We start from the raw sequence: 15,521 nt of genomic DNA on the forward strand, positions 1-15,521 counted from the left end.
GACTCCCAGTCCTTTCCACAATTTGCCTTTTCATTCTCTGAACAATGTATGTGTCAGACACCATTAGTGTCCCCATTGTGCAGAGGGGGAAACTGAGGTGCAGAGAGGTTAAGTGACCTGTCCGGTGCCACTCTGCTGGCAGGTGGCACCAGTGAGACTTGAACCAGGCCCTCTGGCACTGGCATCCTGCACTTGGCCTGTCAGCCCTGGTGACTCTCCCCCAGCATCTGGCTCACGGTGGACACTCCTTACACTGCTGGTTCTAGGGCACGGAGGTGGAATTTCCCGTCTCCATTCTGCCCACGTTGCGAGACTGACCATCTGTTCATTGGCTGGAAGGCTGGAAACAGGGGGTTTCCTTTTCTGGGCAATGTACAGGCTGGACTGACTCTGAGGTTCGACTAAGGAAGCGTTTAATGTCCTCCAGAGACCCAGAGACTATACTGCCTATAACGGAGGTGACAGGGGCAAGGCAGCCAACCCAAGACACCAAACACGCAGAGCAGGGAAGGGCTCGGAGCCTGCTACCAAGGCATGGACACGCTGACCAACAGATAAGCCCACGTGGACCACCACGAGGCCAGCATCTCCGGCGGAACCCGGGCTCTGGACAGCCCATCCTCCTTGGGCCACAGAACTGAAGCGCTGGCCGTGGGTTGAGACAGTAGCAGATTGATCCCCTTGCCCCCCGCCTGGATGGGCTCAGAATTCAAAGGACAAAGAGCAACGGTTCCCTCAGGGATGGGCCAGGCCTAAGGGGCAGCAGAGGGCACATGGTCAGCCAGACCTCGAAAGATCCCAGGCCCTTGGGACCGCCTGGGGTGCTTCCCAGGGGCCACATCACGCTGCGCTGGGCATGACCATCACCCCTGTCTCCCAGGTGAGGACACTGAGGCTCTGGGAGAGAGAGGATTTCACCTGAAGCCACACAGCAGGTGAGCGCTGGGGCGGGGGCTACTGGAGTTTACAGGGAGAAGAGCCTGTCTACAAGCCGAGGAGAGAGGCCTCAGAAGGAGCCAGCCCTGCTGACGCCTTGATCTCAGACTCCCAACCTCCAGGACTGTGAGGAAATAAATTTCTGTGGTTTAAGTCCCCCAGTCTGTGCAACTCTGTTATGGCAGGCCTACCAGACGAATACAACATCCATGTCAGGAAATCCACCTTCATCCAGACCTCAGTTTCCCCATCTGTGCCTGGTGTGAATTCTGGGTCTCTTTCAGCAGCCCTTTGGTACGTGGCAGGCCAGGGGAGAGGTGGGCACGGGGGCGGGGGGAGAGGGCGGGAGGAGGGGGCGCTGGGGGCCCTTCAGTCACCAGCCCAGACCCCAGCCTCGCTCCCCAAGCTGGCCCTCTGGTCTAGGGAGAGAGAATATTAGGAGAGCTCCTTGCTCTTTTGTAAAGCTGGCTTTTTTTGGCGCACAACGGAGGCTTCATTTATCAGCCCAGCAGGGGAGTTAACGAGAGGCCCCAGCGTCAATTACAGCCGCCCCCAGCCCAGCCGGGCTGGGCACAGGGAAGCCACAGGAAAAATAATAACGCACACGGAGTCTTGAGATGAATCATCGTGGAGGAAGCAGCTGTGTTGATGAAATTTTAAAGCCAACATGAGAAAGAAAATACGAACAGCAATACAGTAATTGAGTCTGTGAACATGCTGGCACATTTTTAATTAAAGCTATTTTGGAGTTAAATAGAGGCCACGGGTGGGGGGAGGTGGGACCGTGGGGAGTGGGAATCCGGGGAGGCTCCCTACCCTCCCACGCAAACCCCAAAGCCACATCACCTTATGATATTCCAGAAAAGAGCATTCCTCTGCCCTGCTTTTCACCAACAGGAAGAGTCCCTGCTTTGCGCAGAGGTGGGGGTTTCTGTACAACTTGATTTCCCTGACAAGATTTAAATGCCAGAATCACAGAATCTCACGAGCCAGAGTCCGTGAGGCTTAGGACAGCATCTCATTCAAGGCTGCGATCTTTCTTCAAGATTTCCGGCCGGGCGCGGTGGCTTACGCCTGTAATCCCAGCACTTTAGGAGGTCGAGGCGGGCGAATCACGAGGTCAGGAGATCGAGACCATCCTGGCTAACATGGTGAAACCCCGTCTCTACTAAAAATACAAAAAATTAGCCAGGCATGATGGTGGGCACCTGTTGTCCCAGCTACCAGGAGGCTGAGCCAGGAGAACAGCGTGAACCCGGCAGGTGGAGCTTGCGGTGAGCTGAGACTGAGCCACTACACTCCAGCCTGGGCGATGGAGCGAGACTCCGTCTCAAAAAAAAAGATTTCCAAACATGGTCACCCAGTCATCTCTTGATTATCTCCAAAGATGGTAACCTCACTACCTGCTGAAGCCCTCTCTTGGTTAAGTGGTACATGCAAGAAGTCTGAGCAAGAAGAGCCTCCCCTCTTGGCCATGGAGACTGGACAGGGATCAGCCACAGGATCCCCAAGGCACATCCACCCAGTTCAACCATGCTGAGCACTGGAGACACAGATGTGGCCACTCAGGCCCTGCAGCCCTGTCCTGGAGAAGATGACAGTCCCACAGGGGTGAGGGCCAGGATCCACAAGGATAGGTCATGACACCCTATCAGCAAAGGTGGACAGCCCAGGGACTGAGAGAGCTCAGGGCAAGCACCAGGCTTCCTATGGGTAGTCAGGGAGGGCTGCAGACAGGAGGCCAGGAGAACAGAGACTAAGTAAACCCTATCTTCCTGGTGCCTCCCTGAGAACGGGGCCACCACTGTCCTCGCGGGCAGGGCCCTGCCACAAGCTCTCTTCACCTCCCCTATCCTCCAGGGGCCTCTCTGTGCATGTGGGTCCTGCAGGCTGGACAAGGTGGTGGTCAAGCAGGAACAAGGGTGAGACTGGCCTGCCAGCTCCCTGAGGGCAGGCCTCTGCCTGGCCAGCCCTGCATCCCCAGGGCCACGTAGGTGGTCAGTTACACACGAAGTGAATGAGTGCCCACTTCTCAGTCGAGCAGAGGCCTGGGAGAGAAAGTGGCCTAAGGATCCCCATACAGCTGGTGCCATTGATGCTGCCCCAGGAATCCAAAGGCGGGCTTGGGACCCACTGCTGCCGAGAGCCAGGCCCTCCCTCACCCTGCCTCTTTGTCTCTCTCTCCTGCATGGCTCAGAACAGCAGTGCCCTCCTCCATGGCCAGCAGGACCCCTGCCCATGATCCCAGCTCCTCTAGTTCTTCCTTTTTTCTTTTCTTTTTTTTTTTTTTTTTTTTTTTTTGAGACAGAGTCTCGCTCTGCCGCCCAGGCTGGAGTGCAGTGGCCGGATCTCAGCTCACTGCAAGCTCCGCCTCCCAGGTTTATGCCATTCTCCTGCCTCAGCCTCCCGAGTAGCTGGGACTACAGGCGCCCGCCACCGCGCCCAGCTAGTTTTTTGTACTTTTTAGTAGAGACGGGGTTTCACCATGTTAGCCAGGATGGTCTCAATCTCCCAACCTCGTGATCCGCCCGTCTCAGCCTCCCAAAGTGCTGGGATTACAGGCTTGAGCCACTGCGCCCGGCCGTTTTTTCTTTTTTGAGGTGGAGTCTCACTGTTTCCCAGGCTGGAGTGCAATGGCGCAATCTCGGCTCACTGCAACTTCCGCCTCCCCGGTTCAAGCGATTCTCCTGCCTCAGTCTCCCAAGTAACTGGGATTACAGGCATGTGACACCATACAAGGCTAATTTTTGTATTTTTAGTAAAGACGGGGTTTCACTGTGTTGCCCAGGCTGGTCTCAAATTTCTGACCTCAAGCGATCTGCCCACCTCAACCTCCCAAAGTGCTGGCTTTACAGGTGTGAGCCACCACACCCAGCCATGGTTCCTCTGGTTCTGCTGATGCAGTGGCCTCTGGGGATGCCACCAGCTCCTGGAGCCTTAGTTATGAGGTTCAGGGGCCTCCACTGCAGCACGGGGACAGGGTGAGGAGACCATGCAAGCACCAGGGGCCAAGGCCCCAGCAGCATACATCTGCCCTCTTTCACGGTGCTGGGTATGGCCCTGACACCACTTGCTGGGAGCCCCGGGGCAAGACCTTTGCCTGCTGCAGAGTCCATGCTGAGAAAGCACCTAGGGATGGGTGGGTGCCCTCCTGCCACACCACACAGAGATACAAGCTCCTTCAGCCACCACTCCAGCAGCATGGCTTGACTGGGCATCATTTGGGGAGAAAGCAAATTTCTGCTAAGGAAACGAAACATTTTGAACCCTTTTTGCACTGATGATGTCTGAGTTCCGCACCCTGGTTGTATGTAACAACAAGCAGGCAACAGCAGGTTTCTGCGCCTAAATTCCAGTCCAACTGCCTGCAGCCAGCAAGCCTGCGTCCAGGCAAGGGCCAGCAGCTCCCCAGTCAGCAGGATCTGATGTTGGTGCCCTATAGGCCTGGCCAACGGATGAGGATGTGAACAGAGCCCTGCTGCTACCCCCAGGGAGCAGGTGGCAGCAGGCCTGGGGAGGGAGAGAGCCCTGGGCAGAGCCAGCCACTCCATCCTTGGGGCTCAAGGCTGAAGCTCCCATCCACCTCCACCTGTGCACAGGTGGGTGCAGGGCAGGCAGACACAACTTATGGTGGAGGGCCCCCTGTGAGACCAGAAGCACCCCAGGAAGGAAGGCAGGAAGAAGGGCTGCTCCTCCACAGCCCACTTGGGTGCAGGTTTTCTGCAAGTGCATGCTTAGGAACTGGGGTGTATTTTTCCAGTGGGACACCGTGGCCTGCAGGGGCCAAGAGGTCAGGCACACTCCTGTCCTTGTGGAAACAGGACCATGAGCTGCTCTCTGGTGGACTGCGGAACACACTTCTCATAGAAATAACACTGCAGAGCCGGGCGCAGTGGTTCACGCCTGTAATCCCAGCACTTTGGGAGACTGAGGCGGGAGGATCACCTGAGGTCGGGAGTTCAAGACCAGCCTGACCAACATGGTGAAACCCCTGTCTCTACTAAAAATACAAAATTAGCTGGGCGTGGTGGCGCATGCCTGTAACCCCAGCTACTTGGGAGGCTGAGGCAGGAGAATCACTTGAACCTGGAACACAGAGGTTGCGGTGAGCTGAGATCACACCATTGTACTCCAGCCTGAGCAACAAGAGCGAAATTCTGTCTCAAAAAAAACAAACAAACAAAGAAGAACACTGCAAACAGCATCCCAAATTCAGAGCTGGGGCTTCCAACCCACTTCTCCACAGGAACAATGAGACAAAGAAACTCCAGATCAGGGCAGACGCATCAAGTCACTGACCCGGGAACCCGAGCTTCAGCCACCAGAGCATGGTCCTGGCCCTCACTCTGCAGAGCAGCAGCCCCCTGCCACCGCCCAGAGGCAGGACTCCCTCTCCTACACACTGCATGGGGACTTTCTCCAAAGCAAAGGTCCCTGAGCCACGACCTTCTCCTGGTGTCACTTCTGCCTGCAGCTCCCACACACCCTCCTTAGCAACCACAATGGCCCCACCAGGCCTGCAATGGAAGGCTTGCGTCTAGGGAGCCCTGCTCCACAGACAGGTGAGACCCCAGCCCCTCCTGCCCTCACCAGCCCTGGGAAGCCAGCATGGCCTGTGGCCAAAGCCCTTCGCCACAGGGCACCTGACAGCAAGGCATGAAATTACAAAAGCCAGCCTTGCCATTCAGAGCTTGGCTATGCACTTGCACATGTATGTTGCGGGGAGGGGGCGGGTGGAAGCGGGGTGGAGGAGAGTTCGCAAGAGGCCAAATGGGGAACATGTACTCTGCTAGTCCCACCAAGCCCTGGGAACCTACCCCACGGCCCATGCAGGGGTAAGACGAGGGGATGACCTCAGTGGGAGCTGTGCTCCCTGCAGGGCCCGTGAGCCCTGCAGCTACCCAGTGGGCAGAGAGGGTGCCATGGAATTCCTGAGCTGGGCACTGGGCACCAAGCCTGGCTGGTCACCTAGCAACGGGGCCAGGCAGTTGAGCCATCCCTGTGGTTGGTTCCCAGAGAAACGCTTTGGGTATCCCAGGCTGACCGCTCATGGCCCAGTGGGAAGAGCAGGAAGAGGGAGACTGGGATGAAGCCAGGGATGCGCACGAGGACTTGGAGGCTGGGGGAGTGAGCAGCTTGAGGGGCCGCCAAGCCAGCTCGCCCCCAATACCCAATCGAGACTGCCCACAGCTTCCTCTTGGCAGCCCCCATGCCTGCCCCACCCGCAGCAGGGAAAGCCCTTGTCCTGGCAGTCACACGTCCCCTCCAAGCTCCAGCCACACTCAAGACACACAGCCCCTTATCCAACCCCACCTACCCCCTGCAGCCGACCCCTCCCACACTGTGCCCCTGCTGCCCAGCTCTGCACAGGGTAGCAGCCTCATCTGTCTGTGGGTGAGGCCGGGCCCAGGAGGGAGGAGGGGACCCCAGCTCAGGGAGGAAGTGGCCAGTAAGTCCAGCATGGCAGAGGCAGGGAGGCTTCTATGTAAGTCTGCCCCATCTCCTGCCTGGATCTGCCCGTCTGCCAGAGGAGTGAAGCAGCCCATGTCTTCACCAACTGGCTGTTGTCCACCCTCTCAGGCCCTGGGCCAGCCCCAAGGAGCTCGCATACCGGGCAGTCAGCATGGAGGGATGGGTGGAGGGAAGCCCAGAGGTGTGGGAGCCAGGGTTAGGTCCCTCGCCCCACTTTCCAGGAGGTGACGGGTGGCAGTGGGAGAAGGTCGGGGGAGGGCATGGGTCCCAAGGGGAAGGGTGCCCTGGGTGAGCTGGAGGGGTGGGCGCTGGGTCGCGGTCCTCAAGGCAGCACCACCCACAGCCGGCCTACCTGTGCAAGGAGCTTGTCACCCTCCAGCAGCCTCACTTTGCTCTCCAGTTGCCTGATGTAGGTGGATGAGGGATCTGGAAGGACACAAGAGGAAGGGGGACATTAGCCTCCAGCAGACTCCGTCTCCAGTGCAACCACAATGGCCCCACGAGGCCTGCAATGGAAGGCTTGTGTCTAGGGAGCCCTGCTCCACAGACAGGTGAGACCCCAGCCCCTCCTGCCCTCACCAGCCCTGGGAAGCCAGCATGGCCTGTGGCCAAAGCCCTTCGCCACAGGGCACCTGACAGCAAGGCATGAAATTATAAAAGTCAACTGGCCCCAGGCCTGGCATGGAAGGTTTGGGTCTGAGGAGTCCCACCCTAGAGCCAGGTGAGACCCCAGCATCCCCTGCCCTCATCTGCCCTCCGGAAACAGCATGGCCTGTGGCCAAAGCCTTCCTGCCATAGAGCACCTGACACCAAGGCATGACACACAGAGGCCAGCCTTGCAGGACCACCCGCCACCCTCGCTGTAGGCCTCTGAGCTGTTGTCAGGACCTTCAGGACCTGTGGAAAGGTGAGGGGCGGGTGGCCTCGCCAGCCTGCGCTGGAGCAATTCCTTCAGCTTCCAAGATGCTGCAGGCTCAAATGGAGCTCTCATAAACACAGCCAGGTCACAGCCCACCCCAGGGTCGCGGTCCAGGGAGCCCCCCCACACACAGTGGGGAAACAGTCTCCTGAACTTGCCAAGTCAGCATCTGGGATCCTTCACGTCACCCAGGAACTTCTCAAAGGAGATGCGTGCCTGCAGCATAGGCTGCAGGTGAGCAGCCACCTTCCCCATACGACAGTCAAGAACCCTGTGGAACCGCCCGGTCACGTGTCCCCAGTTTCTGACCTCAGGCCAAGGGAGCCCAATCTGTGCAGACCTCTGGTGCAGGGTGAAATTCACCCACCCTCACCACTGACCCTGCTTTCCAGTCACATCAGGAAAACACAAAAATATCCCATCCCCACCCCCACACCCAACCATCCCACATCCCTGGTCCTGCCTCCCCCCAGGCTGGGAGTCAGCTCAGCCCCCAGGATGCCCAGAGCAAACCCTCAGGGCAGAGGGCTGGGGGAAGGGAGGAGAGGCAGGAACGGGACAGACACAGAACACCAGCCGGGGGACCACCCAGCGACAGCAGGTTTGGAAGGAGGCAAGGGAGCGGCAAGGCTGTCCCAAGCACCCCTGTGGGCCACGAAGTCACCTGGTAAGGGATGGGCTATTAACACCTCTCCCCAGAGATCACCTGGCCCTGATAGATGCCAGCCCAGACGCCATCCACCCCGATGGCTGTCCACCCACCGGCCCACCCAACAGCAGGACGCAGGGTCTTCCCAGGTTCGTGCCGTTGAACCTCGATTGCAGAAGCAGAGACATCAGCCCCTTTGACCACACACAGCCAGCTGTCTAGTCCCCATCACCACCTCAGGGCTGGGGATGGAATCCACAGGCTGTTAACATGCCTGGGGGTGCCAGGGCTTGGGTGCTGCTGGGGACAAGCCAGGACCACCATGCCAACCACAGGACCAATGAAGCATCTGTCCACCCCCAGCATGCCAATAACAGGATGCCTGGGAGCCCCCTACTCAGCCCTGGACCAGGCCCAGGGCCCAGCAGAGCCACTGGCCCAGCCACAGGCAGGAGCGGGTACTGGAGCCCCGCCCGGACACACTCACTGCTGGGGAAGAGTGCAAAACAGCCTCCCCTCCTCCTGCAGCCCAGTCACCTCCCAGGAATGTGGGGCCTTCTAGAGAGGAGAGAAGGGCGGCTCCCCATCCAGGCCCAGCCTCCCCGCCCTGCCAGGCAGGCCACCCCTGCCCTCAGGATGACCTCGGGGGCTCACACCTCACCAGCCCTGATCCCTCCTTCCCTGGCCTCAGTTTACTCATCACTCTGTCAACCCTGACAAGCAGTTCCCATGCCCACCCCAAGCAAAGAGGTGTGATGGCAAGAGGCCTCAGCATTCAGGCTGTGCTGGGTCCCTCTGAGCACGGAAAGATGGGGTGCAGCCTAGGCTCCCCAAACATTCATGTCCTATACCCCACTAACAGGAGGGCTCCCTGGAACACAGTCCCGGGAAACAGTGACCAAGTAAACTGCAGAGACCCTTCCAGCTCCCTCACTCTGATAGAGCTAGGACAAGAACGCTCCAAAGACTACAGACCCACGTGTGGTCTCCTTCTGGGTGCAGTCGGGTGGGGGGAGCCCGCTGTCCCATGTGGGACACGTGGTGCCCCCTGCATCTGGTGCCTTGCAAAGGACAAGCAGCCACCATCCTCATTTTCCAGGTGCAGAGGCCACGAGGAACAAAGTGTTCCCACCACCAGCAGGTGAGCCTTCCAGCCCCTCTCCCCACCACCCAGGCCCACCCCACAGGTCAGTCTTTGGGACCCAGTGTTTCTGGCCGCCTTAGGCAGAGCTGACAGCCTCAGCCTTGCAAAGAAGCTGGCAGAGACTCAGAAAGAAGATGCCATTCCCAGTCACACCGCTCTCCCGAAGGCTCTCTGCAGTGCAATCCTCGGCACAGCCACAGGGCCCCTGCTCACCACAGCACCCCCATGGGACAGTGCTCCCGGGGGCAGCCCTGAGCCAGAGGGAGGACCCAGCCACTGTGTGTGACCAACAGCCCAAGACGGGCACTAACTTGTCCTCTGCCCTTCACTGCCACAGAACCATTCAGGAGGTGGGTGCACTTTCAGCCGCCCGCCTCCTGCTGCTGGTTCCCACAGGGTGAGCAAGGAGCTAGCTCCCAGCACTTCCCTCTCGGTAAGCCCACAATCGGAGGAGGGGTGGGCTGAAATCCGAGTCCGCAGCTGCCCCATCAGCCTCAGCACCCTCGCTGGGTGCCCCTGCTCCAGTCTGAGCAGTCCGCCCCCTCAGATACAACTGGGGTTTCACACCCACCTCCCAGGAAGGGTTAAAGACAGTGATCAGGCTGGCAGGTGGCATCAGGAGAAGGGACGCAGACAGGCCATCCCACAGGTCACCAGCAACGCCCCACCTGCCCATAGCCAGCACCTCACCTCAGGGCCCACAGGCCACCATCCCCCACACTGGGCCACCTGTAGGCACAGACAGGTGGCCACACACCCATGACCCCAGACCAAGGGGCTGCCCCTGACAAACCCATCTGTTCAGGTTTCCCTCAAACCCCAGGCAGCTATGCAGAACAACATACACTGCAGACCGCCGGGCTTTGTTGGGTTTTTATTTTAAATTTCAAAATAACAATATAACAGTCTTAAAACATATTTTAGACCATCCAGTAATTCCAATGGAATCTATCCTAAAGAAAGAATTAATTCCAGGCTGGGTGTGGTGGCTCATGCCTGTAATCCCAGCACTTTGGGAGGCTGAGGCAGGTGGATCACCTGAGGTCAGGAGTTCAAGACCAGCTTGACCAACATAGTGAAACCCCCATCTCTAATAAAAATATAAAATTAGCTGGGCGTGACAGCGGGCGCCTGTAATCCCAGCTACTCAGGAGGCTAAGGCAGGAGAATCACTTGAACCCAGGAGGCGGAGGTTGCAGTGAGCTGAGATCACATAACTGCACTCCAGCCTGGGTGACAGAGCGAGACTCCATCTCAAAAAAAAATTAATTCTAATTATGAAGAAAGCAGACTGTTAGAGTGGCCAAAACTGGAAATAACTATTTGTCCAACAACAGCTGAGGGTTCTACCCTGTCATCATTACAATGATGTTTAGAAAGAGTTTCTCTCCTAAACAGTATGGAAAACACTTAAAATGCCAGTGGAAAGAACTGGACACAAAATGACATGCACAACGGCTGCGACGTTTAAAAACATCCACGCATTGACGTGAGTTCAGGAAGGAAGTCCGCAGAAATCCTGACTGTGCGGCTGCTCAGTTGAGGGAACCAGTGGGTTTTTATTTATTCACATCGTTTCTTGTTAATTTTCAAATAATCGACTTCTAATCTAGTTCTAAAATCCTTCTTTCAGAAGAAAAGAATGGCCAGGTGCAGTGGCTCATGCCTGTAATCCCAGCACTTTGGGAGGCCGAGGTGGGCAGATCACCTGGGGTCAGGAGTTCAAAACCAGCCTGGCCAACATGGTGAAACCCCGTCTCTACTAAAAATATAAAAATTTTCTGAGAATGGTGGTGGGCACCTGTAATGTCAGCCACTCGGAGGTTGAAGCAGGAGAATTGCTTGAACCCAGGAAGCAGAGGTTGCAGTGAGCCGATTGCGCCACTGCACTCCAGATGGGAGACAGAGCAAGACTCTGTCTTAAAAAAAAGAAAAGGGAGAACAGATTAAACTCTTGCACCTTCACATTACATGCATGGCCACCCACTGAAGCAACTGACATTTTAAACCCACCACCCTGACCCTCTCCCCACACTCAGCTCCCTGGAAGAGCTCTCCAGACTGCCAGGAGCCAGTGAGCCAGGCATCAGTCACCCTTGGGTCAGGAGTAGGCACTCTTCAGACAGGAAGAACAAGAGTGATCTGGGCACTCCCAGGTGGGGGCTGGAGAGCAGAAGACCCCGGGCAGGGCCAGCTCCTGGGGAGGACTATCCTTCCCGGCAAAACTCGTGATCCCACTGCGTGCCAAGCCCCAGCCTCTTGGAGATGAGCATGTAATTAAATTAATCCCAGGGTTTACAGTAATGAGCGCTGGAGCCACAGGGGAGGGGACATCATTTCCCAGCTTGGCTGCCTGAGGGCAAAATGAGGGAGGTGACCCTGGGCTGGCCTGGCCAAGGGGTCCCCTTGGGTGCTCCCCTAACCCCTCTGGGGGCCATCGGACCAATTCTGGGGGATTCCCTATCCAGCTGCCAACCGGGGAGGAGGGTGTCTCTCTACAATGTTCTTGTGTCCAGGAGCCAGACCTGAGCCCTCCTCACCCCGCCCTCTTCCTGGATCCCTTGCTCCCATGAGGAGGAGGTGGGGGGAAGCTGTGCAGCACGGTAGGCAGGAGTCACACACCCTGCAGGTCTGCCAAGCCCTCCCCACTGGCGCTGTGCTGGCTCCATCCCAGGCACTCTGCGCTGGGTCCTGCCACTAGGACCAGGGCTCACTGGCCTTCTGGAAAGCTGTGAGGCAGGGGCTATGTGGTATTGCCCCTCCTGGCCTGGTTTTCACTCTGGCAAGATGATGTCACCTCCACCTCCCCTCCAGACGTTGCTGTGTCCAGACAGTAAGAACTAGGGGGCCAGAAGCCACGTCCCATCACCACCTCTGTGACCTTCCTTCCCTAGCTCAGCATTTGGCACAGTCAGCCCCCAGAAAAATGTCTGCAGCCCTAATAGGAACTCATCCCTGGAGGGACCTGTTCTCAGCTACCTCCCTGGCTCCGCCCCACCAGCTCCCACCAGCAGGAGTAGCTGTGATGAGCTCCTCAGGAGTGCTCAGCCATGCATGTGACACAGCACCCCACACCCCAAGCTGGGGAACCCCAGACAAGGAGCTGCTGAGGCTACAGGGGGCAAAGCATCCGGGGCTCTGGGCACATGTTCCTTGCATCTGACTCTGCGGTGCCTGATGCTCCTGTCTCACGCACACCTCCCCATGATCTTATATCTCAGGGTGGGTGCAGACTCAGAGAGGAGGAATCAACTTCACGTGGGTTACGTGGGAGGCAACCCCAGGAAGCCCAGGTAGAGGGGTAGAGAAGGGAGGCAGGGAAGGGAAGGAGCCAGTGGAAGGGGTGTCCACCCTGCCAGTGAGCTCTAGGGCTCAGTCACTCCACCTGTCCAATGGCTCACCAGAAGTATTAATGTCCCAGCACTGCCCAAGAGGAGAGCGGAGAGGAAGGGCTCCCAGGCAGAGCTGCAGGTGCCAGCAGGCAATACAGCCATGGGCTCAGAAGCAGTTAGTGCCTAGGGATCGGGGCTGGGTGTCAATAGTGTCTGCAACCACTCAGGAGAAAATATGGTTTATCCTCTCTCCAGAGAAGGTGGAGGCTGGGAGCAAGGGAGTTGCAGTGACACACAGGGACACATGGTGACACCTGGTGATACACAGAGCCGGACTCTCCAGCTGCTGCACACCCTTCCCAGGTCTGCCTCCCAGCCCCTCCCCCTGCGCAAGGCCCTACAGCATGGCTTCCCAGCCCTGGTCAATTTCTGCAAGGTCTGGGGCCAGGCAGGCTTGTGGCAGGTCATTAGCGGGAGACCTGGCCATTCCAAGCCGCGGGCCTCCATCAGGGCTCATGCCCAGCAACTCCATGAGCCCCACAGCTGGTGGTACCAAGAGCACTGGCTTAAGAGCCTGGAGCGCGGTTCTCCCTGGCCCTGCCCTGCCTGTGTTACTTGGTGCACCTTTGCACCTTGTTTCTGTACTTTGCGGGAGGTATGTGTTGGTTTAATGAGGCCCTTCCGCCCCATAGAGCCACCAGCTGTGGGGAGCTCCAAGCACCAGGGACACAGAGATGCAGATTCCAGAAAAACCCGTCCATAACTGCATTCATCTACCGAACAGCAATCGTGTGCCTTACACATATTAGTCCTCAACATTCCTCATGGTGAGGCAGGTGACCAGGCCTCCAGTGTACAGATGAAGAAACTGAGGGTCAAGGAGGCAAAGTGGCAGCCACAGACCCAGGGAGTGGTGGCCTGGAGGCTCCGGGAAGCAGCCGGCCTCCTCTTCCCAGGCAGTCCTCCCCACCCTCTGGCTCAGCACCACCCATCCTGGGCTGGAGACAACAGAAGGGCCACACTGGCCACACATCCTGCAGTGCCCTGTCCTAGCCAGCAGGCACTAGCCCTTGGCTGCTGCTTCATCCCGAGGTAGCCACTGCCCGCATGTCAGGCCCAGCAGGTCCTGCAGCTGCATGTTCCTGGCTGCCCTACACCTCCGATGCATGAGCACCTCCAGGTTTCCCCCAGCAAGGCCTGGGGCACTCTGCTTGTATGGGTTCACCAAAGAACCCTGTGAGCTGAGCCAGCAGCGCCTGGGGATGGCCCCATCTTCTCGAGGGACTTGGGAGACAGCACAACTCCAGGCCTGCCTACTCCCTGGATCCCAGCATTCCAAAGGGTCACCAAAGGACTGAAATTCTTGTAGAGCAGAGAATCCTCTAATCTGAGACCCAAAAGGAGAGTTATCAATTTCATCACAGTCCAGGCTACCAGTGGGGTGGTGAGTTCCCCATAATAGGGGGAGAGAAAGCAGCGGCTGAACAGTCTTGGTTCGGGCAGGAGCCTCTGGAACAATGAAGGTTTCCAGTGTGGCACAGGAAGCTGCTTACCTACCCCAGTTCCAGAAGAGCCAACTCTGTTCCCCCAATCTCCGCAGGACCCTGCCAGGCAGAACCCCATCTTACAAAGGAAAAAAAGGAATGCTCAGAGTAGATGAGTCTGCCCCAGGTCACAAAGCCAGCCACCCACAGGACCAGTAGAGGGTGGGGGCAGGGTCAGTACATTATTGGTCAAAGGCACATCCCTTCCTGTGAGGGACCCTTGGCCTAATGAAGGAGCTGCAAGAATAACCACATCTACTGCAAGGCAAAGAGTGGAGTAAGGAGGCGCAGCCCAGGAGAGAGAGGCAGAGAACAGGGGTGTGCTGACCAGGAGAAATCGGGGCCTCCTTCCTGAAGGAGGTGACACTCGAGCTGAGCACTGAAGAGCAAGCAGGACTCTGACAGACAGATTGTGAGGATGGGGAGACAAAAGGCACGTAAGAGCTGAGGACACACCCTGAACAAAGGCGGGGAGGTGGAGCCACAACAGGTCCAGGTACACCTGTGCTGTGCCCCTTAGTATCAGTGGCCATGCCAATCCCAGCTGACACCAGCTCCTGGAAGGCAACACAGCTCTCGGAGGGGCAGGTTGAATGTGAAACGGGTGTTATTTATGGATGAAGGCAAGAGGGCTGAGGGGGGCATTGGGTTCCTGTGAGGACAGCTTTTGGTGGTGGCTGCATGGAGTCAGGCAGGCCTCAGTGCCCACAGCCCAAAAATGGGCATGCTGGGTGTTACAGGCCGAGGCAGCTGGCTGCAAGCTCAGCGATGCCTTCCAGTGCCCTGGGCATGGGAAAGAGTTCTCCCATCCACTTGGGGCATAGAGAAGAGAAGCATCTTTCCCATTCGCACACACACACTTTGCGGAGTGCTCACCATACGCCAGCACACACTGAGCACAGCCCATCACACCAGGCTGATGAGGGACATCCTGTCACTGCTACCACTGTGTTATTGACAAGGTGCCTGAGACTCAGAGATGTCAGGCAAGGCCAAGGTCACCCAGTGGGAACCTTGCAGGGCTGGGGTTTGAACCTGGGTCTGTCTACACCCAAGGCTCTCTCCATCTAACTCGCAGCTTCCACACCAACCCTGGGGTTCTGGCGCACTGACCCTGGGCCTCTCAAGACGTCATCACCATGGTTATCAGGAATGCTCATTCTAAGCTTTGCCTGGCAAGGAGGCACAGCAACTTTTACCTACTCCCCCAGCAAAGAGATCGAGGTTCCAAGGGGCTCCATAACCACCCAGTCACAGAACTCATAAAAACAGGGCTAAATTTGAAGGGTGTGTGTGTGTGTGTGTGTGTGTGTGTGTGTGTGTGTGTGTGTGTGTTCCCACAACCAGGGCTCTTCCAGACAACCCACTGAGGCAGGGGATGGGGTTTGGGAAACAGCCTGACTCCCCTCCTCTCCCAGAGCAGAAATTCTCTTCGTGACACAAGGCAACTTTCGGGGCCCAGGCTCCAGGGAGCATCACTCTGAACTCCATTATTCCTGACCCATCTCTCCTCCAGGACCTCGCC

General features: G+C 57.6%; 1 protein-coding gene across 1 annotated transcript in view; it reads right to left on the minus strand.

Annotated features, from left to right (window-relative positions):
- The window catches only part of CCDC85C (coiled-coil domain containing 85C), a 94,260-nt gene that overhangs the window by 17,980 nt on the left and 60,759 nt on the right, over positions 1-15,521 (minus strand). Inside the window, 1 exon segment of the mRNA XM_010353716.2 lies at positions 6,761-6,834. Within this exon segment, the coding sequence (XP_010352018.2) occupies positions 6,761-6,834 (74 nt within the window).

Source organism: Rhinopithecus roxellana, chromosome 5 (assembly GCF_007565055.1).
Source record: "Rhinopithecus roxellana isolate Shanxi Qingling chromosome 5, ASM756505v1, whole genome shotgun sequence".
Lineage (NCBI taxonomy): Eukaryota > Metazoa > Chordata > Mammalia > Primates > Cercopithecidae > Rhinopithecus > Rhinopithecus roxellana.